This window comes from Tupaia chinensis, unplaced genomic scaffold (genome assembly GCF_000334495.1).
Source record: "Tupaia chinensis unplaced genomic scaffold, TupChi_1.0 Scaffold139833_1, whole genome shotgun sequence".
Lineage (NCBI taxonomy): Eukaryota > Metazoa > Chordata > Mammalia > Scandentia > Tupaiidae > Tupaia > Tupaia belangeri.
In genome coordinates this window covers 2013214-2036366 of record NW_006199712.1, presented here as the reverse complement: position 1 = coordinate 2036366, position 23153 = coordinate 2013214, and the positions used below count along the sequence as shown (strand labels likewise).

The window sequence follows — 23153 nt, the reverse complement described above, 5'->3', positions numbered from 1 at the left end:
ACTACATGGGACTTCAGCGACATAGCCATTATGCTAAATGCTAGTCCCTCTTTCTGTAATTTTTCAAATGCAAACATTTGACTTGGGCTGCTGATAAAGACATCAATACATCCACAACAATACAATAACAAAATTTCTGATCAGAGTTTATTGGCAATCCTGTTAGAGAACGAGATTGCTATAGCAACAGAGACAATTATCATCACCTTTGGGGGAATCAGCTGTTTGGAGAATAGCGCTGTGTAGAAATGCAGCTGAAAGTGGATAGGAACATGAGGACAGGAATAATTTATGCTAAGGTACTAACCAAAGGTAAAACTGAAGAATGTCCTTGAATTAAAATCCTGTGGTGCTAACAAGGTCCTTTTAAAAAATTATTTCCAAATAGATCATTTTCTATTACCATGTGAAACACATAAATACATACATAGATAGACATATTCAAAACCCACGTGGAAGAGATCATTCAAACCAGCAGAAGATCTGGAAGTTGCTCCTATTTATTTCAGAAATACTGGGTCATCGGGAAAAGTCATGACATGTTTTTGCATAAATATGTGTCATGACTTTCCTGATGATCTAATACATTATTTAATTTCCTTTTGGTATGCACCAATTCATCGTTAAAACTAAGTCTGATTTAGGCAGATATTATAATTAGTTTGACTTACCTGAGCCCTCACCAACTGCTGTGAGGACGTTAATCTAGAAATATGCTAATGGAAGATAATACGGAAAAAAATTACTCATCTTGAATGAAAAAACAATGGCAGACCAAGTGCCACTGGAAATCTCTTAAAATGGTGAAAACTGTATATTTTAACAACACCAAAACACTAAGTCCATCTGGGATAAAAGTTAGAAAAGGTATTTCCATGTTTTTAGGACTTTCTCAACTTTGACCCAAAAGGATATGAAATAAGTTATGTAAGATCTGGTTTCTTACAACATATTTGTACCAATGAACTTGAATTCACTTACTCCAAAGACTGATTCAGGACACCATGAAAGTTCATCTCTTTTGATTTCTGACTCAAAGTCCTGAGAGTAGAAGGCAGTTTTTCTTCCAGTAACTGAAGTAGTTCACAGATTTGCAATAATGAAACAATCTTAATGTCAGTTTGTAATTACTTTTCTACCTAAGATTCCATAACTAAACTAATAGAGTCAGAGTCTCTTGAGATTGACTGTCTGTCAGTGTACTTATAAACAGCCAAGCAGTCAGTATTTTGTATTAGAACCCAGTCTTCCTAGATCAAGGTTGGTAAGTGAAAATTTTTTCATTCTTTTCCATTTTTGGCTTAAGAGTGAGCTGAACTGAGTAACCAGCTGGAACTATGTACAATGGAACTGAAAACATGTGTGTGAAAACATAGTTCAAGTTTCAGGAAGAGCAAAGTTGCTGAATTTTTATCTCCTGATCTAACTGTGACTTGCAAAACAACTATTGATATATGAAAGTTTTAATTTTCCTACTTCAGGGAAAATTAAAACCCAAACAACTGGGTGTATAATTCTACTATAACTGAAGGTATTCATTTCTTAGGCAACTCAATGGCCTATTGAATCTGATGTTAAGGAAAAAAAACATATATTTGGGTGAATGTATTACTTATAAAGGCTCATATGTGATGCAATTTTTTAGACTAGAAAAATAAAAGTCTATGACCAGAGAGAATCCTTACCTTTTCAAGTATGGCATTGCCTTGGTGAGGATTGATATTGTGCTGGCTTACTTCTCTCTTGTATTTATATTCATAAACCTGGTTAGTGATATTAACCAGTAGAGTAGACGGGCTGAAAGCCAGGTTCCCACAGTCATAGACAGTTCCACTTTCAATATCAGTTGGTGCTGTAGCATATCGTAAAATCAATCCCATTATGAGACCTAAAATAAATAATAAATAATTGTGCTGGAGGAAAGCAATCTAAAATGCTCACTATTGCATGTGTTCAAATACATGATTTCAGGAAGGGTTTGGTCACTGCCTGATTTAGAAAATCATTCACTCTTGTGTAGATAAATTGAATATGTTGTTAAAATACTTGCAGTGGGCACTATTGCTTGCATACTCAGCATACATTACCTTTACTTTTTCCCTAATGGACCCACAAATTTTGGAAAGAAGAGATATTCACCACTTCTATTTACATGCCACCATATCTGGCTTGTACCTGAGATCAAGAATTGAACCTAGGCAACCCTGTGGTCCCAGCAGTGTAGACCACTGTGGCTGGAGCTTTTTCTTCATATTTTTTCTGGCAGGTATCCTGTGACCATGAGAGGATTTATTCAAAGGACATAGTTAATATACTGAAGATAGTACAACCTAAATACAGATGGAATCCAAGTCCTAAATGTCATCGCAGAACCACTAGGTCAACTGGTCAACCCTAGAGCTACCCCAATCCTAGACTTCTTGTTAGGAATCAAGTTTCTGTTTACCTGTAGCCAAATGCATCCAAATGGCAACATTTACTTTGGTAAAGAATTGAACCTAAGTGACAGTTCTTGACTTTTAAATTTATAAACTCTGCTATGAGTAAAAGTTAGGGGAATATGGGACCAGCAATTGGTGTAATGGCTATGTTGCTGGACTCTCATGTAGTCAACTGCGGTTCGAGTCCCAGACCTAGTGGCTTAAACTCATACTGTGTGTGTGTGTGTGTGTGTGTGCCCAAGATCCAGAGAGGAGAATGGAGGAGAAGGGATTGTGGCACAGCCACCCACCCTGGAGGGTGATTTCTGGTTTTCCATCCCTCTGTCTCTCTCTGTTTTTCTGGCAAGTGCACGTGCCCTATAACAAAAATCTGTCAAAAAAAAAAATTAGGGGAATCTGATCACTGTAAACTCTTAATATGGACCTTAACAAACAGGAAAGAAACTTTAGAAACCTAAACATTCTTCAATTTAAAATTAGTACTGATTTATGTATTTTGGAATAAATCACAGCTCACTCTTTTAAACATAAAATTTCGAAGCTTTTACCTCTCTGTTATGAATCCAGTCATCTAATAGCCTTTTGTTTCCTCAGAAAACAATTGTTGTCCTAATTTTGCTTCAGACACTTATAGATTTAAATTAATGGGGCCAGCAGATGGTATAATGGTTAAGGTGCTGGACTCCCACATGGCTGACTGCAGTTTGAGTCCTGGATCCCACAGCTTGAAACTCATGTCAGGTGCCCAAAATCCAAAGAGGAGAATGAAAGAGAAGGGATTGCGGCATGGCCATCCTCTCCTCGGGGTGGGGGGGGGTCACTTCTCACTTTCTCTCTGTCTCTCGAGTGAGCGCACATGCCCTACAGCAAAAATCTCTCTAAAATGAATGAATTAATTGAAAATTAAAGAAATGCAATGCCAATCTGTCAGAAGCTTGAATTTGTGTTAAGTGAAAACTCATAAGCAAACAATTAAAACACAATGAGACACGTACTATGACAGCTGGCCAGCATTCTTTCTATAAGAGTAGAGAGAACCGACACTCCAAAGCTCTTCAAATTATGCAAAGCTTGAGATAAATCTTAAAGGTCACATAAGATTCTTCTAGATGAGCTGAATTGCTCAGCAAATCCCATGTCCTAGCTGTCTCAGATCTGATCAGTTCTCACTAACAGAATATAAGCGAACATGGTGTATGTCCCTTCTGAGCTACATCATTGAAGCAGTGAGTTTCCTCCTGTTACTTATTAGGTGGATGGGGAGAAAGACTGTAAAGGTAAACAGAGTCACCAGGCTGAAAGAGCCTGGGTCTCTGAGCCACTAGGAGGAAGAAGGCCATCTGCCAATCAGGAATCTCTGCATTGGATTGTTAGGCAAGGAAGGATGAATTCTGTTGAATAAAGTCCCTGGTGCACTGTTTGTGGGTTAGCAAACACTAATCAAAACCTGATTAATACAATGTATAAATTAAGAGTGACTTCAAAACTCTGGTGCATTTATGAAATCATTATTTTTTTCTAAAAGAATTATTTATTTAATTTTATTTATTCATTCATTTATTTTAATTTGACCAGAGAGAGACACAGAGAGAGAGAAGGAAAGTGAGAAAGCAAGCCACCAGGTCCAGGACTCAAACCATGTTTGGCCATGTGTGAGTGTCCGGAGCCTTAACCACATCACCTGCTGGTCCCCAGAAATCATTCATTATTTAAGAAAAGAACAAATGGAGAGAAAGAGATAGAAAGTGACAGAGAGAACTCTCAACTGTAGACCAAAAGCAGGGATGCCAGGTTATAAATCTTTGTCTTGGTAAGACGGTCCTATTTTTAGCCCAGTGATAATGTAGAACTACTGAAATATTTTACACAGGAGAGTAAAGCAATCAGATTTCCATATAGGAACCATCATTCTGGCAACAATGTGGAGAAATTATTAGAGTGAGAGGTCAGAATGAAAGCAGATTTCTTTCATGAATATTTTTATCTTACTTCTGTTTCTGCATTTGGCCTACTCCTTCACAATAGTTAGAAACAATGCATCTTAACCTTGGTGAGCAAAGAAAAAGAAAAAAAATAACAAATGGATACCAAGACTATAGTGAGTATTTGCCCACAGAACAGTGGGCAACCTTCTGTGCCCAGGGTCAAAGGGCGTTAATAAAATTAGTCAAGAGAGAGAATGAAGAACCAAGTGGTGGAGAGCACTTGCATAAGAACATCACTTTTTCAATATTCTTTCCTAGAAAGGACTGACTTTCTAAACGTTTCTAAGTAGACACTTTTTTTTCTTTTCTTTTGAGAGGTTTTTGCTATAGGGCTTATGTACTCACCAGACAGAGAGAGACAGAGAGACAGAAAGCAAGAAATCACCCCCCCAGGGGGGATGGCCACACCGCAATCCCTTCTCCTCCATTCTCCTCTCAGGATCTTGGGCACGCACGCACACGCACCTGCTGTGAGTTTAAGCCACAGGGTCCGGGACTCGAACCGCGGTCGACTACGTGGGAGTCCAGAGATATAGCCATTACGCTAACTGTTGGTCCCACTAAGTAGACACTTTGAACAACCCTGTTAGCCAGTCTTTCTACTCAAGTGGAATACAAAGAAGGAAAGCAGGGATATTATCTGCCTTGGCCTGAGTGGAAGAACCCATGTAATGCTGTTTGACATTCCCATGGATAGGCCACTTATTTTTGAAAAATGCATTTGATAAATTAAGAAGTAAACAGGAAGTGGGGCCAGTAGATGGCATAGCAGTTATGTCGCTGGACTCCCACATGTCTGACCACAGTTTGAGTCCCGGACCCAGCAGGCTGAAACTAGTGCGAGGCACGTGTGCTTGTATGCCCAAGATCTCAGGAGGAGAATGAGAGATAAGGGACTGTGGTGTCATCCCATCCTCCTTGGGGGGTTGATTTCTCACTTTCTCTCTCTCTCTCTCTCTCTCTCTCTCAGCAAGCACATGTGCTCTAAGGCAAAAAGAAAAAAAAGTAAACATGAAGTACCTATTGTTACTTTCTAAGCAGGAAAAGTTAAGTTTTTGTCATAACAGAGAGTGCATTGTGGTTAAATTCCCACAAGGCCTCAGAGCCTATATGGCCCTGACTGGCCCTGTGCACCAATTTGGCAGCAGCCTTCAAGGAGAAGCACACTGGAGTAAACAGAGGAAGCTGCTGGCATCCAGAGGTGATCAAATGCAATAACTGTAAAATGTGCCCTCAGAAAGATCTCCCACTGTGAGGACTTCTGTTGACCAATGGTCTCAGCTTCTAAGGCCAGGTTTTCCATCAGCTGCTCTCAGTCCATGACCAAGCATAACAAGGATAGTAAGACAGTGAGACAGAGACCCCTCTGAAGGCAATCAGAGATCAAGAATACGCCAACCTAGCCAGATTGTTCATAGAATTGCATACACACAGACTAAAGATTTCCTACCCGCCCCCCCTTCCCTTCTTCCCACTCTCTACAGATCTTGGGCCTCTATCAAGGTCTGACAGCTGTTCCATCATCCTCAAAGTTTCTTCCCGATTTTCTCTCAAAGGAATTTCCCCCAATAAATCTTTTGTACAACTAATTTCTTTCCAACATCCGCTTCTTAGAGGGCCCAAATTAACACACTAGCCAAAAGAGTCTGGCCTCACCTTTTGCCAAACCACAAGGGTTATGAGGAATCGACGTCAGGGCTGACTATAAGAACCAGTGGGAAAACTTCAGCTTCACAACATACCTGGTTAACAAACCTGCACACCCACTGTGAGCCCCTGCTGCAGTGCAGCAGATGGAAAATCCTTATTTTTCAGAGGCCAGACACTTACAGTGCCTCATAATGCTTTATGTAGATAGCTACATGTCTCCTCAGTATGGTGGCTAGACGCTGACACAGAAACGCAGTGGTGAACTAAAGCACACCTACATGGTATCATATGGGAGTAGGTGACACAGTAGGACTACTAGTAGGAAGAAAATGCTAACAAGGGGGTGTTTTCATTTTATTTTATTTTTTAATTGTATCTTGTGTATGAGAGTGTGAGAGTGTGTGTGTGTGTGGCATTTTACATAGGGCCCCACTGTGTCATGATCCTCCTGGCTCAGCCTCCCAAGTAGCTGCAGTTATAGCTGTGGGCAATCATGCCTCACTTTTTTTAGGCTGTGCTAAGACTATAATCTGGGTCTACAGTGCAGCCTCTGTCTGCCAAGAAGCAGTATCCATAATGTACTGCCAAGGCTGGATCTAGATGGGGTTTTGTCTGTTTGTTTTGAGAGGTGTTTGCTATAGGGCGTGGTGCTCACCAGAAAGACAGAGAGAAACAGAGAGACAGAAAATGAGAAATCACCCTCCAGGGGGAATGGCCATACCACAATCCCCTCTCCTCTATTCTCCTCTTGAGATCTTGGGCATGCACGCACACGCACCTGATGTGAGTTTAAGCCACTGAGTCCGAACCTGAACTGCCACTGAATACATGGGAGTCCAGTGACATAGCCATTATGCCAACTGCTGGTCCCAAGATGGTGTTGTTTTTACATCCACAAAAGATATAGGATAAAGCAAGGCCCAATCACTTAGGCACAGAAAAATAAAATTCGAGACTAGGTGGTATGGCTTATTAACACAGAACTATCACTTTTCTTGGTTAATCATGAAACCAGGACCCTACTTGCTGGGGGGTAAAGGAGCCAGACTAACCCACAAAGCAATATCCACTCAGCACAGAAGTGCTGTCCTGGCCCTCGGTAGCAGTCTCCACATATGGGGCACTTCTTTGAGATCTGCCTTGCCAGCTGGAGTACCATCTGATCCAGGAGGAAACTAGTCAAGGTGCATCCCCTGCTCCTTCAAAGCTGGGCATCACCTAGGGCAGCAGCAGTGTAGACCTGCTCGCCAGTGAACTCTGACTGACCTCTCTACAATAGCACACTAGCACTCCATGGAGCTTGGACAATGGACAACAGCTCTAAAGCAGCCCCTACCCTACAAAATCCCGTTCAAGTCCCACCTGTGGCTACTCCTGCTTTGATGGAGCCTGTGCTCATTAGACTTCCTCATATTTGAGCCCTTACAGTACTTATACTTGAAACCACAGATTAGGGACCAGTTTTAGAAAGACATCCTGTCGAGCATTGCTTCACGGATCTTAGCTTTGTCCTCCCAATTACACAATGAACCTGTTTAGGGCAAGGACTCATCTGTTTATTTCTTTTCGTAAAGAAAACCCAAACATTTTAGGTAAGAAACATCACACTCCTGTCCTTACAGAGCTTCCAGTAGAGCTCTAATATACCAGATGCCTGGCATGCAGTGGACGCCATGATGCAAAGGAAGAAGGGAAGAGGGAAAGGGGAAAGAATACAGCCTCAAGAGTACTCAGACCAAGAAATCATTTGAAATGTTTATCTTGACGTCTTAGACTGGCTCTCACTTTGTTACCCACATTGAAAATAAGAGAAAACTCCCCTTCCTCACTCCTTCATTCTACTTGCAGACCACAGGCATGGAAGGCATTGCTCTGGGACTTGTGGGAGTTATAAAAAATGAATGAAATATGGTTGTGTCCCGAAAATATTAAAATATACTAATCTACCAGCCCTTTTCCTCCTGCCTACTCCTGTGATCCTAATGTCTAGTTAGGAGAAGGTAAACCAGTGTTTCCTAAATCTCTTCTTACATTGAGCCTACATGTCCTAACTCCCCTTCCATCGTATTGCCAGCCATCGTACATCGTACCTCATGCTGAAGCATTTTCCATAAAATGACTTTTCTTAAAGGAATAGAGATGAGGACTTTCTTTTAAAAACCTGTAATGAGGGACCAGCAGTTAGCATAATGGCTATGTCGCTGGACTCCCATGTAGTCGACTACGGTGCAAGTCACGGACCCGGTGGCTTAAACTCACACCGGGCGTGTGTGCGTGCGTGCCCAAGATCCCGAGAGAAGAATGGAGGAGAAGGGATTGTGGCATGGCCATCTCCCCTGGGGGGTGATTTCTCGCTTTCTGTCTCTATGTCTCTCTCTGTCTGTCTGGCGAGCACACACGCCCTTTAGCAAAAACCTCTCCAAAAAAAGAAAAATAACTGAATGAAACAGATTGAAGAATGATTTTTTTAAACACCCAAGTGTGAAACTGTCTTTGCACAGTTCATGCCTGTGACGGTGTTCCTACCCTGTCACATACGGTGTCCCACAACATGGCTTCACATCCAGCTGGGTTCCTTCAAGTGCTATTTCTATAAGAGTAGGGCTTCCCTGGAGCTGCACAATGCAACCAGCTCAACGGTGCACAGATACCTCACACGACTGTTAGAAAGCATAACAGGAGAATTTAGGAGCCTAAAGCAAATGCAGTGAATACATGAAGACTGCAGAAGAGCTGAATTTTTTTTTTTTTTGAGAGATTTTCACTGTAGGGTGCGTGCGCTCGCCAGACAGACAGAGAGAGACATAGAGACAGAAAGCGAGAAATCACCCCCCAGAGGGGATGGTCACGCCGCAATCCCTTCTCCTCCATTCTCCTCTCGGGATCTTGGGCACGCACGCACACGCGCCCGGCGTGAGTTTCAAGCCACCGGGTCCGGGACGCGAACCGTGGTCGACTAGGTGGGAGTCCAGCGACATAGCCATTACGCTAACTGCTGGTTCCCCAGAAGAGCTGAATTTTGTAGTTCTTCCACTCTCAATGTACTGAGTGCTACCAAGAATAATCTGGATGAATGAGGCATTACCCCTTTCCTAAAACAAAATAAATCTTGGGATTGGCAGGTGGTTTAGTGGTTAAGGGTGCTAGATTCCCATATGGCTGACCATGGTTTGAGTCCCGGACCTGGTGGCTTTCTCTCTCTCTCTCTTGCTCTTATTCTGCCCCCCTCTGGTTGAATGAAAACAAATAAAGTTAAATAAAATAATTCTTTAAAAAAATCTTAAATTATGCAAAATTAAATCATATTAAGTTTAAACCTGACAAGGATATGAGGTAGTATTAACCACCAAGCCAGCACCCCTATCCCATTTCACACAAGTCCTGATTTATTCACCTGTTTACCCCTTCCCCACATAGTCAAGTGCTCAGGGTAAGCTGGCTTTCCTCTCAGCTGGTCATTGGTCCCAGATGGGTCCATTACCCGACCTTAGCCAATAAGTGAAAAGAATCCAGCTAGGAGACTTCTGAAAAGAGTTTTGACATCCTAAGAAAGAGATGCAGAAGAGATGATCTCTCTTCTCTCTCAGGATAATGCTGGGCCTGGGTAGGACAACAGACACTGCTGAGCCCACCTCTCCGCCAGCCTGAAGCTGAAGTCAACGCTGTGAATATCAGGGTGGAGACAAGGGAGAGCCTGGGTTCTTGACAATAATAGTAGGTTGCTTAATCAACCAGCCCTGAAGATTTCTCTCAACTTCCAATTACAGGAGATAATAAATGTCCTTATTGCTTCATCTATTTCAGTTAGGGTTTGTTATTGGAAGCTGACTGTATCTTAGCATATATAAGAGCACTTGCTCGCCTGCTCACGCGTGCTCGCAGAAAGACCAACTCCCCCTGCCCCCTGAAGAGTTAGGGAAATGTTCCCAGAGAAAGTTCTTAAGGATATGTAAGACTTTGTCAGGTTGAGAAGACACATTGCTTTCTAGGGAGAAGTACACAGGAAGCGGTGAGACTGTGCTAATCAGGAACATCAAATAGTTTGGGGTGGCTGCCCAAGGCAGTTCTGATAAGGGCCTCAGGGTCATGGAGAGTCTTTAAAAAGGAAAGATGTTTGGCAAGAAGGGCTGAAAGAGCTGAGGGAGTTTCTTACTGGGGAAGACCGGCTTTGTTTTGGGGGCAAAGGAAACAGCATGTGGAGACAATTGTTGAAGGGAGGAAAGAGGATTGAGGTACAGTGAGGACACAGAGAAGTGAACATCAGACCTAGTTTTAAATTACATAAGAAGCAATTTAGAGCATCTGAGGAGAGGAATTTCAAATTGAAAGGAATAAACTAAAGTTCTAGGAAGAGTCTTCTTTGCCATTATTAGGACTTTTTACAGCAGGAAACTTTTTAAGGCAGGAAATCTGTGACATAATTATTTCAGTCACTCAGATTTTTAAAAAACATTTAAACTAAGGCTTCAAATGTGAGAATAAAGAAGGAAAGGATATGACTGGGGCCAGCAGTTGGCATAATGGCTACGTAGCTGGACTCCCATGTAGTAAACGGTGGTTCGAGTCCCAGACCCGGTGGCTTAAACTCACGGTGGGCACGCATGTGTGCATGCCCAAGATCCCAAGAGGAGAATGGAGGAGAAGGGATTACAACATGGCTATCCTCCCTGGGGATAGCTTTCTGTCTGTCTCTTTCTTTCTGTCTCTCTGTCTCTCTGTCTTTCTGGCAAGCGCACGCACCCTATAGCAAAAACCTCTCAAAAAAAAAAAAAGATATGACAAATAACCTAATAAAGCCAAATAGATAGACAGCATTTAGCTGTCAGAAAATAGTTCACAAATATAAGACTTTGACTGCATCCACTAAATGCTCAACTTTTTATTTGGTATTTAGTATTTATCCATCCCCCTCTCAGCAAGGATTTTGCTAGAACACTGATTTAAACATATAATATAGGTTGTATTCCAAACATCTAAATGCATTTCCTAATATATTCCTTTTCAGCAGTTTAGTTTTGCCCTGAGATTAGTCGGGGATGGGACTCAAAGTAAAAATATACAATGCCTTCTGGTTATTTAGGGCTTTTGTTCTTTCTTTGTCCTCCCACCAACCTTCTAAATTCAAAGGACCTAAGGAGAGCGTGGGTGTTACTAAAAGGGACACAACTGATTGCTTTGTGCTGACTCATTATCAGCTTGCTTTCATGAAGAAAAGGGTCCCAGAATAATTTCAGAACAGTCTTGGCACCCACTGTATTCCAAGGTGGAAAGTGGTCCACGAAGCCCTTCCACTGCAGAGTTCCTTGCAAAAGTGTCTAGCTTCTCACAGGGTAGAAACTAGCTTCTCACATACAGCAAATGCAGAAAGTTCCAGCCATGAGATTCTCCACCAGGGCAGGGTGTCTAATGCTCACGACCCATCCCTGAGTACCACACCAGTTACCCTACCACACACACACACAGTACACTCGTGTACACACAAAGGTAAAACACGCGTGCACAAACACATACGACGCACATACTTCGCAGGACTCTGGGATTTCTAACATAGTATTATAGATAACCTTTCTTTAGAAACTATTTCAGCCACCAATATACACTTAACACCCTTTCTTGCAATCATCTTAGGAAGCAGACAGAAAAAAATGCAGAAAGAGAGATATATGGGCTGATCGGTGGTATGGTGGGTAAGGTGGCTAGATCCAACATGGCTGACTGTGTGGTTTGAATCCTGACCCAGTAACTTGAGAAGCACACTGGGCACCTGTGCGTGCATGTACCTGAAAAGGAGGAGAAATGGAGGGGAAGAGAACATGGTATGACTATGCCCTGTAGGAGGTACTTTCTCACTTTCCCTCTCTCTCTCTTTATTTCTGTCTCTGCCTGTTTTCGCTAGTGAGCATATTATCCCTTTAGCAAATTAAAAGAAAGAAAGAAATAGAGCTATTTACCTACATATAGACTAAAGGTGGTTTCTCATCTTATGATGTTTACACAACGGTCTCTGGGAGTGGAGACAGTACAGAGCAGAGCATTGTAGACATTACAAAGGGGACTCTAGCAAACGGAGATGGTTGCCCAAACTCCTCTGCACCATAGGAGGGCAAGGAGGTGAGAAAGAAAAAAGAGGGGGAAATAAGAGGAGATGCGATCAGAACCTGTGTGTTCAATTATACTTTCCTAGAGAAGTGGTTCTCAAACTTTAGTGCATCAGAACCACCTAGAAGGTTTGTTGAAATACATGTTGTTTCAGTAGGTCTAGGTTAGGGCCCACGTGTTTGCACTTCTTCTCTTTTTTCTTTTTTTAAATATGTATTCATTTAATTTCATTTGTTATTATTTTTTGTTAATTTTGCTGTAGGGCATACATGCTCACCAGAGAGAGACAGAGAGAGAAACATGAAAAATCAAGCCGCCATGGTCAAGACTTGAACCATAGTCAGTCATATGAGAGTCCAACACCTTAAACACCAAGCTACCTGGTGGCCCCTGCATGTTTGCATTTCTAACAAGTTCTTGGGTGATGCTCTTGCTTCTGGTCTAGGAATTGCACCATAACAAGCACTATCCTGTAAGACAGTGGAATTCCATCAAAACCCATGCCACCTCAGGCTCACACACAGAAGAGTCAGTTTGGAAGAGCCCAGAGGTATAACGGATGATAATTCTTTCCGTCCATTCTTCAGCAAATAAATTCAATTGAAGTACCACGTAATGAACGCCTGCTTTGCATGATTCACATGAATGCACAGTTCCTTCTCCAACTATTTACAGTACCTGCCACATCCACTCTGACAATTACAGGCATTTAAAACCAGAATGACCATGAACTTGCAACACTGCTTTTCCTGACACTGTGGCATGCGTTTCCAGGTTGGCCTCATCACTCTCTGGGATAGTTCAACTCCAGCTGTGGGGTTGTGCTTTCCAGCATTGCTCCCACTCTGTTTCTCATTGTGGGTTTTTTGCTATGGGCAGTTACTACATTTCCAAAGCTCCATGTAAAGGAGAAGCTTAACTACCATTATCCTTGACCTTAACCACCCCAATTCCATGAGAGAACACATCAAGAGCTTCCTTTGATGAGAGAACAACTGTGTCCTAAATCGGAGAGTGCTCACTTTCAAAACAATGGTCTCGCCAATATGCTGTGTAGCCTTGGCCAAATTGCAAATCCTCCAGTTTCTCATTCCTTACATGCAAACTGAAGACTGTCTTGCCTGTTTAGCATGGATGTTCTGAGAACTGGCAGTAATGTATATAGACCTCAATTTCTACATTTCTTCTGTGAACTTCCTAAAACACATTTGCCTGGTACAGAGTAAACATCTATTAAATAACAGCAAATATCCTAAGTATTTATTAAATAACAATGTGTGATATATGTAAAAGGAAATGGGTTTTATAACCTTGGGTCTAATACACAACCCTATTGGTTATCAGCAAGTTACTGAATGGTTGAGTGTTGGTCATGCTACATGAAAATGCTCTTACATGTGTGCATGCACACATGTTTGTGACACAGGTGCCTACATGGAGCCAAACTGCCAGGGTTTGAATTCCAGCCCTAGCATGTGCCATTGGGTAAGTTACTTAATGTTTTGGTGCCTCAATTTCTCTATCTAAAAAGCGTCTGTTGTGAGAATTAGAAAGAGTTCATCTATATAAAATACAGCATAGTTCACATAAAAAATGCTATCTGTGGGCAAGCAGACAGTGTAGTGGTTAAGGCACTGGACTGTCACATGGCCAACCACAGTTCAAGTCCCAGATTTGGTGGCTTGAAACTCACACTGGGCACATGTGCATGTGTGTCTAAAATCCAGAGAGGAGAATGGAGGAGAAGGGACTGCAGTTTGGCCATCTTTCCTGGGGGAAGGGGAGCATTACTCTAAGTTCTTACTCTAAATTCTCTGTATCTCTCCAGTGAGTGCATGTGCTCTATGGCAAAAATCTCTCTCTTAAAAAAAGGAAAAAAAAAATCTATCTGTGATCACTACAATTATGTCGACTTTTTGACATGGTAGATGTTTAACATATATTAACTCTCTATGTCTCCACTTCACTAGCCATATAGCTTTAATTCAATTTAGGCTCCATATAAAAAAATTATTTGAATCACCAGGTTCATTTTCTTGCTATGCACACTCATTAGCCTTTCGAACCCTGAGAAGGAAATCCTGAGAGGCACGACAGTAGTTTGGAGTAAAGGTTTCCACTGTCGTTCCTTTGGAACTCAGAAACAAAACAGAATTATAGATTATTTATTTCAAATATTTATTAGTTCATAAATTGAGATGATTATTTTACAATAACTCTTAAAAACCTGCAGAGAACGATGTGCCTTTGATTCTTCACCCTTCCACTATCTCAGCTTTTCTTTGACAAACACCTCGTAACACGGAAAACCTTGCCCTGGTTTCTGGAGCTTAATATTTTGGGCTCCTCACTCTCATTACCCTAGTTGATTTTTTCAAGTTAAGCCAGTGTCACTCTGTTTTTAAAGAAAGTCTTCCACGAAACCTTGAATACTCCTCCAGTACTCACTGAGCTGGTGGTATAACTTGCCTTTCGCACCTTCCTGTTGAGAATTGAATAGGATTTACTGAGCACGTATTACAAAAGCAGAGCAGGGCCCAAAGAATTGAGAGTGGTGAAATAAAGCTAACTAACTTCCTGTCTAGGAGAAAGGACTACACATCATTACAGGTGACAGAGCTCTGGGAAGAAAGCTATTGGTTCGGCCTGGAGGGACTGAGAGAAGCCTGATGGTTAAAGTCATTCTTGGCCTAAATTTTGAAGAACTTTTGCAGCCAAAGAGAACTTAGTGATGTTTGTTCATTTCCTCTCCCATTTTATAGCTATGAAAACAAAGGCCAGAGGTTAATTTACTTTCCCAAAGTAATACATCTAGCTACTGAGAAAAAAAAAAAAAACGATTATCAGGATAAAAATAAATAAATAAAATCCTCAAGAGAACATCAATGCTTTCTTTATAAAGGATGCCATGTTCATCAAATTAGTGAAGAGGCTTAGACGGACTTTCCAGGCAGGGAGAAGATGAAGTGGTAGTAAACACCTCCTATGAGGGATCGGCCAGTGGTGTGGTGGATAAGGGCGCTGGACTCCCACAGGTCCGATTGCACTTCAAGTCCCGGACCTGGCAGCTTGCTTTCTCACCTATGTCTCCACTTCACTAGCCATATAGCTTTAATTCAATTTAGGCTCCATATAAAAAAATTATTTGAATCACCAGGTTCATTTTCTTGCTATGCACACTCATTAGCCTTTCGAACCCTGAGAAGGAAATCCTGAGAGGCACGACAGTAGTTTGGAGTAAAGGTTTCCACTGTCGTTCCTTTGGAACTCAGAAACAAAACAGAATTATAGATTATTTATTTCAAATATTTATTAGTTCATAAATTGAGATGATTATTTTACAATAACTCTTAAAAACCTGCAGAGAACGATGTGCCTTTGATTCTTCACCCTTCCACTATCTCAGCTTTTCTTTGACAAACACCTCGTAACACGGAAAACCTTGCCCTGGTTTCTGGAGCTTAATATTTTGGGCTCCTCACTCTCATTACCCTAGTTGATTTTTTCAAGTTAAGCCAGTGTCACTCTGTTTTTAAAGAAAGTCTTCCACGAAACCTTGAATACTCCTCCAGTACTCACTGAGCTGGTGGTATAACTTGCCTTTCGCACCTTCCTGTTGAGAATTGAATAGGATTTACTGAGCACGTATTACAAAAGCAGAGCAGGGCCCAAAGAATTGAGAGTGGTGAAATAAAGCTAACTAACTTCCTGTCTAGGAGAAAGGACTACACATCATTACAGGTGACAGAGCTCTGGGAAGAAAGCTATTGGTTCGGCCTGGAGGGACTGAGAGAAGCCTGATGGTTAAAGTCATTCTTGGCCTAAATTTTGAAGAACTTTTGCAGCCAAAGAGAACTTAGTGATGTTTGTTCATTTCCTCTCCCATTTTATAGCTATGAAAACAAAGGCCAGAGGTTAATTTACTTTCCCAAAGTAATACATCTAGCTACTGAGAAAAAAAAAAAAAACGATTATCAGGATAAAAATAAATAAATAAAATCCTCAAGAGAACATCAATGCTTTCTTTATAAAGGATGCCATGTTCATCAAATTAGTGAAGAGGCTTAGACGGACTTTCCAGGCAGGGAGAAGATGAAGTGGTAGTAAACACCTCCTATGAGGGATCGGCCAGTGGTGTGGTGGATAAGGGCGCTGGACTCCCACAGGTCCGATTGCACTTCAAGTCCCGGACCTGGCAGCTTGCTTTCTCACTTTCCCTCTTTCTCTGTCTCTCTCTGATCAATTTTTAAAAATGATCATAATATATAAAGTTAAAGTAATTTCTTTAAAAAAAATTTAAAAGGATCACTCTGTACCCTATGAAGATGTGTAATGACTATATATAAATAATAAATGACAATAAACATTAAAAAAAAAAAAAAAACACCTCCTATGGGCTTGGCAGCCAGGGAGGCAGAGCTGAACTAGGGATGAGTAACCTGGACCAGGAGGGTCAAGCCACTCATGTCCTACAAACCATGTCACCCTGAGGAGCTCTGAGAAGGGCTATGAGGAAATTAACGCCTGAAGATGACGTTCCAGAAAAGACAGCTCTAAACCTTGGTGATTTATAACTTTTTTTTCCCTTCAATCTTGAAAAACTTGCTGTTAAGTCAATTAAATTGGCCAATGAAACCACTTAGTAGAGATATTCGGTATACTTAGTATTTTAATAGGCCGATTTAATGGGACAATTTCATTGACTCAGGAGCAAGTTTTTCCAGATTGAAGAAAAATAAAGTCATGAGTCACCAAGGTTTAGAGCTGTCTTTTCTGGAAAGTCATCTTCAGGCATTTATTTCCTCCTGGCCCTTCTCAGAGCTCCTCAGGGTGACATGGCTTGTTGGACATGAGTGGCTTGGCCCTCGTGGTCCAGGTTACTCATCTCCAGGTCAGCCCTGCCTCCCTGGCCGCCAAGCCCCGGAGGGCGCTTACTGCTGCCTGGAAAGCCCTTCTAAGCCTCTTACTTATCTGATGAACGTGGCATCCTTTATGAAGAAAGCATTGATGCTTTCGTGAGGATTTTATTTTTTATGCTGATGATTTTTTTCCTCAGTAGCTAGATGCGTTACTTTGGGAAAGTAAATTAACCTGTGACAGAAACGGAAAGTTTGGAAGGTCTAAAAGCATGAAGAACAACTGCGAATACTACAGACAGTGAAGGGGGGTGGTGGGCAATGGGGAGGCCAAAAAGAGGAAACCAAGGTGGGTGGGAGGAGAAAAGCCAGACATTGAATGAACACGAAAATGAAAGATTATTTGCTGATGATAATGTGTTGAATACTATTTTTGACTGGACTAATATACCATGTACTCATGGTGGGAAAATTCATTTTGTATTTATTTAATTCATTTTAAAACCTACTAAATGGGACCAGCAGTTGACATAACGGTTATGTCGCTGGACTCCCATGTATTTGACTGTAGTTCATGTCCCAGACCCAGTGGCTTAAACTCATGCCAGGCGTGTGTGCATGTGTGCCCAAGATCCTGAGAGGAGAATGAAGGAGAAGGGATTGCGGAGTGGCCATCCCCCCTGGGGGCTGATTTCTCGCTTTCTGTTTTTCTCTGTCTGTCTGGCAAGTGCACATGCCCTATGGCAGAAACCTCTCCAAAAAAAAAAAAAGAAAAGAAAAAAAACTCTACTAAGTATACTCTTAAATGGTCAGAAAATCTTTATGCATCATAATGAATTCAAAATCCAAACACTGTGGTTTAAAATTTTCTTCATGCCCACTAAAGGTGAGCAAAACTTCCCATGAGTTTCAAGGCCGTGCTTTAGGGAAGACCATGAAATCAAAGGCGGAATTCTAAGAGGTTTACATTGCTCTTTTCCAAAGCTCAAATCCCAACCCGCAAGTGCATGGCATTATAAATGTCCGATAAAGTCTGTAAAGTGTGGCATCCCCTAGGATACATAATGGAATTCTTAATGCTGTCAGGACAAGGGGCCATTTTTCCTTTACACACATCCGGCAGCCATACAAAGCCCTGAGCGAGCTGCGTTGAGTGCACCAGCTGCTGTCAGTCAATATTCTGACCATTAACAGTCATTTAAGCTTTTAGTCCCATTTAAATGAATATCGCTATGGCTTATATTTTAAACCCGTTATGGATTCTAATCCTTCAATTTTGAAATGATAAGAGGTACAGAATGTCACAAGAGACAGCCATTACTGTTCCTCGTTAAGCCAAAAATATTGGTATAATACTGCCACTGAACTATTGTGATAATACTGCGTCCTATGGCTATTCATAACAAGGGAAAAACAATTTTTCATATAATGAATTCTTTGTATTTAGGCTACTCGGTCTCCAATCAACACAGAGTCAAGCCGCACACCACAGTGATTTTTTCTCGGCCTCTACAACCCTTCATGTGATACTTTAACAACTTGGAAATGATTCCTAGCAACAACTATGACAGAGCAGCTAAACATCCTGCTTGATCATTTTTTCCCTTATTTTACACTCATGTTCATTTTCTCAGCCCCTGATTTCTAGAATTTTTAAGCTGATTCCTAGTTATACTGAGAAAATCTATCAACAGCTATTGAGTCTTTCCAAGGACTTCTTACACATATCAACTGAATACCAGATGGCAGAATGGGCCGAGGATTACAGGATATTTGGTGCTTAAGAGAAATATTTGTAGTTCTTGGTATAGAGGAAATTGACACACTATAGAAATAGTCAGTGGGAGCCAGAGCAGTACTCAGTGCAGTAGGGGAATTGGTAGGCAAACTCATTGCTAAGCATTTGGTGCAAGACCGGTAAATTAGGAGACCTCTCATTACAAGTGTATGTAACTGAAGGACGGAGATGACCGAGTGACAGTCTACTCTCACACGTTTAGCTCCTATTAAAAATAAAATGTTTCAGAAATTTAAGTTTTAAACAGTTTTATTTATTTTCTTCCCCCTTGGTTATCACTGCGCCTATAGCAGAACTGCAACAAAACCATGGATTTCACCTTCTGAGGAGGAAAAGGATTTGCATAGTTTTATCCTGAAATTTCACTCTTTGGATCGCCTAATGAAGAAAACCTGACTAATCCCGAAAGTGGACAGAGTATGAGGATGCATCTGGATCTCACAGACACATCCTCTTTCCAGGAAGATCGCTGAAAGAATTTATTTCATGTTAAATATGTCAGCATTTCTGAGTAAAGAGATGAAGACTGAATCCCAGCTCCACAGTAACGTACGTGAGCTTCCCCTCTCTAGGTCTCAATTTCTTTGTCTGCAAAATGAAGATGCTGAACTGATGATCTCTAAATCTCCTTCCCAGTGTAGGAATTCCAGATTCATTTATAGAGGCTAGAAAGTGAATTTGGAATTAATGTCACTATCTTATTAACGTTCTTATTCTTCTCTTGTAGTTTCGGACTGTTTTACTACATCACTGACAGAAAGTCCCCAGTAAACATTTCAGATATAGCGTTTAGGTCATTCTGCAAGAAGAAATATGAGAAGTCACTAATGCCATCCATATGGACTATTTTCAGATAACATCAGTGAAAGCTCTTTCAAGATGCACATGAACCTTATTAAGACAGGGATGAGTAAAAGCACATGGATGCTGCCTGAGTGGCTCTTACGTTTGGGGAAGTCACTTCGCTTTTCTGGGATTCGGTTTCTTCCTCTGTAAAAACGAAGGCGCTAGAGATGATAACCTCTAAAATCCCCTTAAATTCCAGTCGTTATGATTTTATGCCAACAAAAACTTAAACACTAAACACAAGCATTGTCATTGTTTTCTATAGTTCAAGATAACTTAAGGGTACTCAAAATTCTACTAATGAAATAGTTCTACATATACACACATAATCATGTCCTTTATAGTTTTTACAGCCTTTTTACATTGCACTGGCTCGGAACTTGCTTTCAATAATTTTTTGCATAGAAACACATGAAAGGACAAAAATTAGACAGTCCTATTTAATTTCACTCAGAAATACTAAGCCTAAGTACTGCCTTAAGAACAACAACTAAAATACTACTTTTACATAAAATAGTGGATAATGCACTGAGAGTTTATGATTTCAACAATTTAAAATATTTCATGGACTTGGACATTAAATATTGAGGGTTTCAAGTTTGAAAGAAAAGGTTCCTTTATAAATACAAAGTATGTATGAATCGTGATAGATCGTCAAAACGTAATCAATATTTTTATCAAACAATTGATAAATCATAAATGGCCATTGATAACTAAGTACAGTCAAAACCAGAATGTCAGATGAGGTGTGTGTGGAGGAGTGGGGCCTAACGAAGGACATTTGGAGAAGGGATACGGAGGTTGAGCATTGATGGGGTGGGGAAGTGTGGTGTTATCGGTTGAAGATATTTTGACCAACGGGACTGGGGAGAAATGTTCACATATTGAAATGCTCACATTGTAAGCTAACAATGTGATTGAATGTATATACAAAAATAAATAAATTTATTTAAAAAAAAGTAACTAAAAGAAAAAAATCAGTGATATGAAGAAATCTTTCCCTCTATCAATGGTGGTTCATCTTTTAAGTCTCTGTGGCTTTGCTTAAGCATATATTCCCTTTACCATGATGACAAGAACTACATTGTATCTGGTTTCTCAAATTAGATCCATTATCACTGTTGATTGTTAGTCAAGAGAAAGATCCCGGTCCATGGATGATGGAGGTGGGCAAAACAGTGAAGCCTAGAGCTTGGTATCTGACAACATCACTTCCTTTCTGTTTGGCAATTTTTTTCCACCTGACTCTGATTTTTTTCCCCCTTCAAATGAGTTTATTGTGTATTTTAAGGTCCTCAAGACAAAGAAATGTAATTCTGTGCTCTGGATGTATTAGTACATCAGCCTCCAAAAAAGAAACTTCTGTATATTTCATAGCTGTACAGCTCTGGTATCTCAGTGGGATCCAGTTAGTGCCTAGAATTTCTTATGGTCTCAAATCACGACCACACATTATAAATATCAGGACATGACATAGCACACAAACGTGTGTTTATCTTGTTCTCCAAAGATCATGTATGTAAAAGGGTTTCAGGACCTCCAAAACTGAGGGGATTTCAAATATAAAATTATATTCTTTACTATGAAGTATTGCATGGCTATGCCTGTTTCCATTGTGTTCAAAATTTCTATCCATGACAGGCCAAGACAAGAGTGCTGAGGCAAACTAGCTTCATCAATTACATCACTTTAAAAACTACTGGTGTCTTACATTTTACTTTAGAGGGTGAGAGTACAGACTAGAAAATCTCTGTCACACTTTATTAAACTTTTTGAAAGGGATGACAGGGTAAATTGCACAGAAAGAGTAATAACTTTGGTAGTTTAAAATGTTAAATGTACATTTTTCCACATCTGGACCTCCTTTCCCCTCAAAAAAATATATTTTATAGATATATATACATATTATATCTATATTTTATATAGATATATATGCACATGTATATATATGGCAAATAATACTAATAATGATAATAACAAATTTGAACATCTAAAATTGGGGTTAGAAAATAAAAAGTACTTCATAAAGAAACTTGCTTATAACTCTTTTTATTATAAGAAAATAAAAGCCTGTTTTGATCATCATAAGGGATTTGAATACAACTATTCACGTAAGAGAGATGGGTCCATTTCTGCAAGTTCTCTTCTTGAAATGAGTTGATGTAAGAGGATTTACTCCGTACATTTTTAGGTGATGTTATTTCTAGAACTTTATCATGCTCCTCAGCGCCGTTGTGAAAGAAGGCTGCTCTGTGGGACTGCAGAGCCATCACTTCCCAACATCGTTACAAAAACAAACAGCTCCAGCTTGCCCAGTTTAACTCCCCCCAGGACAATGGACCCACATCTGTCAACAGACTTGCATTATGTCCTGCGTGAGAACATGACTGTGCCATTTGCTCTTGTGACAAGGCAAATTTCCACAGCTCCTCTGGAAAGAGATTAGCATTCTTGACGCTGCAGTACCTTTCATCAAGCTAATGACATTTCAATCAGCATATTTTCTCCAGTTTCGGTACTTGGCCATCTGAGCACAAGTCTCTAATTACGCCCAAGCAACAAGTTTCACATCAATCCCACAATCTATGCACTCACCATATACCATCGCTCCTCCAGTTTCATGTAAGAAGCGGAATCGATGATTTTTAAATAACCAGATTGTCAAAATGGTAAGGATGAGCAAAAAATTAAAGACAAGCAGCTCGACTGCTCCCTGATGTTGAAACTGATACTCATCCTTCTCTGACATAAACCTTTGCTGTCTCTCCATTCTCCAGTCTTCCTGGGATTCCTCCGATAAAAACCTAGATAAGGGCTATGTTAGCAAGGTTTGCCTAGGACAGTCTGGCTGTCTGAGAATTTCAGAATAAACACTGCCAGTTAGTCGCTACTTCATAAGCATTCTGCCCTGGCTTAGTATTCAGATGGCTTCTAGTTACAACTTCCTGTTTCTCTCTTAAAGCAGCCCTGTCTCTTTTCAAACTCCTGTGTGCTTTCCTCATTGACTCTGACTTCTACTGCCTTTAAATCATTCATTGCATGAAAATATCTTTCATATTGGACAAATCTGCAAGCAGGGACTCTGATACCATGAGTGAGGGTGTTACTGTTTCCAGCAAGTCTTCTTAAATTTCGTAACTGGTGAATTGCAGATTAATAACAAAAAAGATCACCTTTTACCAGCAACATTTTTCTAACTTCAAAAAGCTGGTTCCTGGGACCAGCAGTTAGCGTAATGGCTATGTCGCTGACTCCCATGTAGTCGACCACGGTTCGCGTCCTGGACCCGGTGACTTATGGCTTAAAACTCACGCCGGGCGCATATGCGTGTGCGCCCAAGATCCCGAGAGGAGAATGGAGGAGAAGGGATTGTGGCGTGGCCATCCCCCCTGAGGGGTGATTTCTCGCTTTCTGTCTCTCTGTCTCTTTCTGTCTGTCTGGTGAGCACACGAGCCCTATAGCAAAAACCTCTCAAAAA

The 23153-nt window shown here is 40.8% G+C and overlaps 1 protein-coding gene across 3 annotated transcripts in view; it reads right to left on the bottom strand.

Moving 5' to 3' along the window:
• SLC9A9 (solute carrier family 9 member A9) overlaps window positions 1–23153 on the bottom strand; it is a 720836-nt gene that overhangs the window by 656857 nt on the left and 40826 nt on the right. For 2 of the 3 annotated variants that reach the window (XM_027765886.1, XM_014593185.2), the window contains exon 2: window positions 1686–1888. In XM_027765886.1, the coding sequence (XP_027621687.1) occupies window positions 1686–1880 (195 nt within the window). In that variant the 5' untranslated portion in view covers window positions 1881–1888. Of the gene's footprint in view, window positions 1–1685; window positions 1889–22270; window positions 22592–23153 lie in introns of those variants that run through there. The other variant, XM_006162296.3, reaches the window with a different exon arrangement.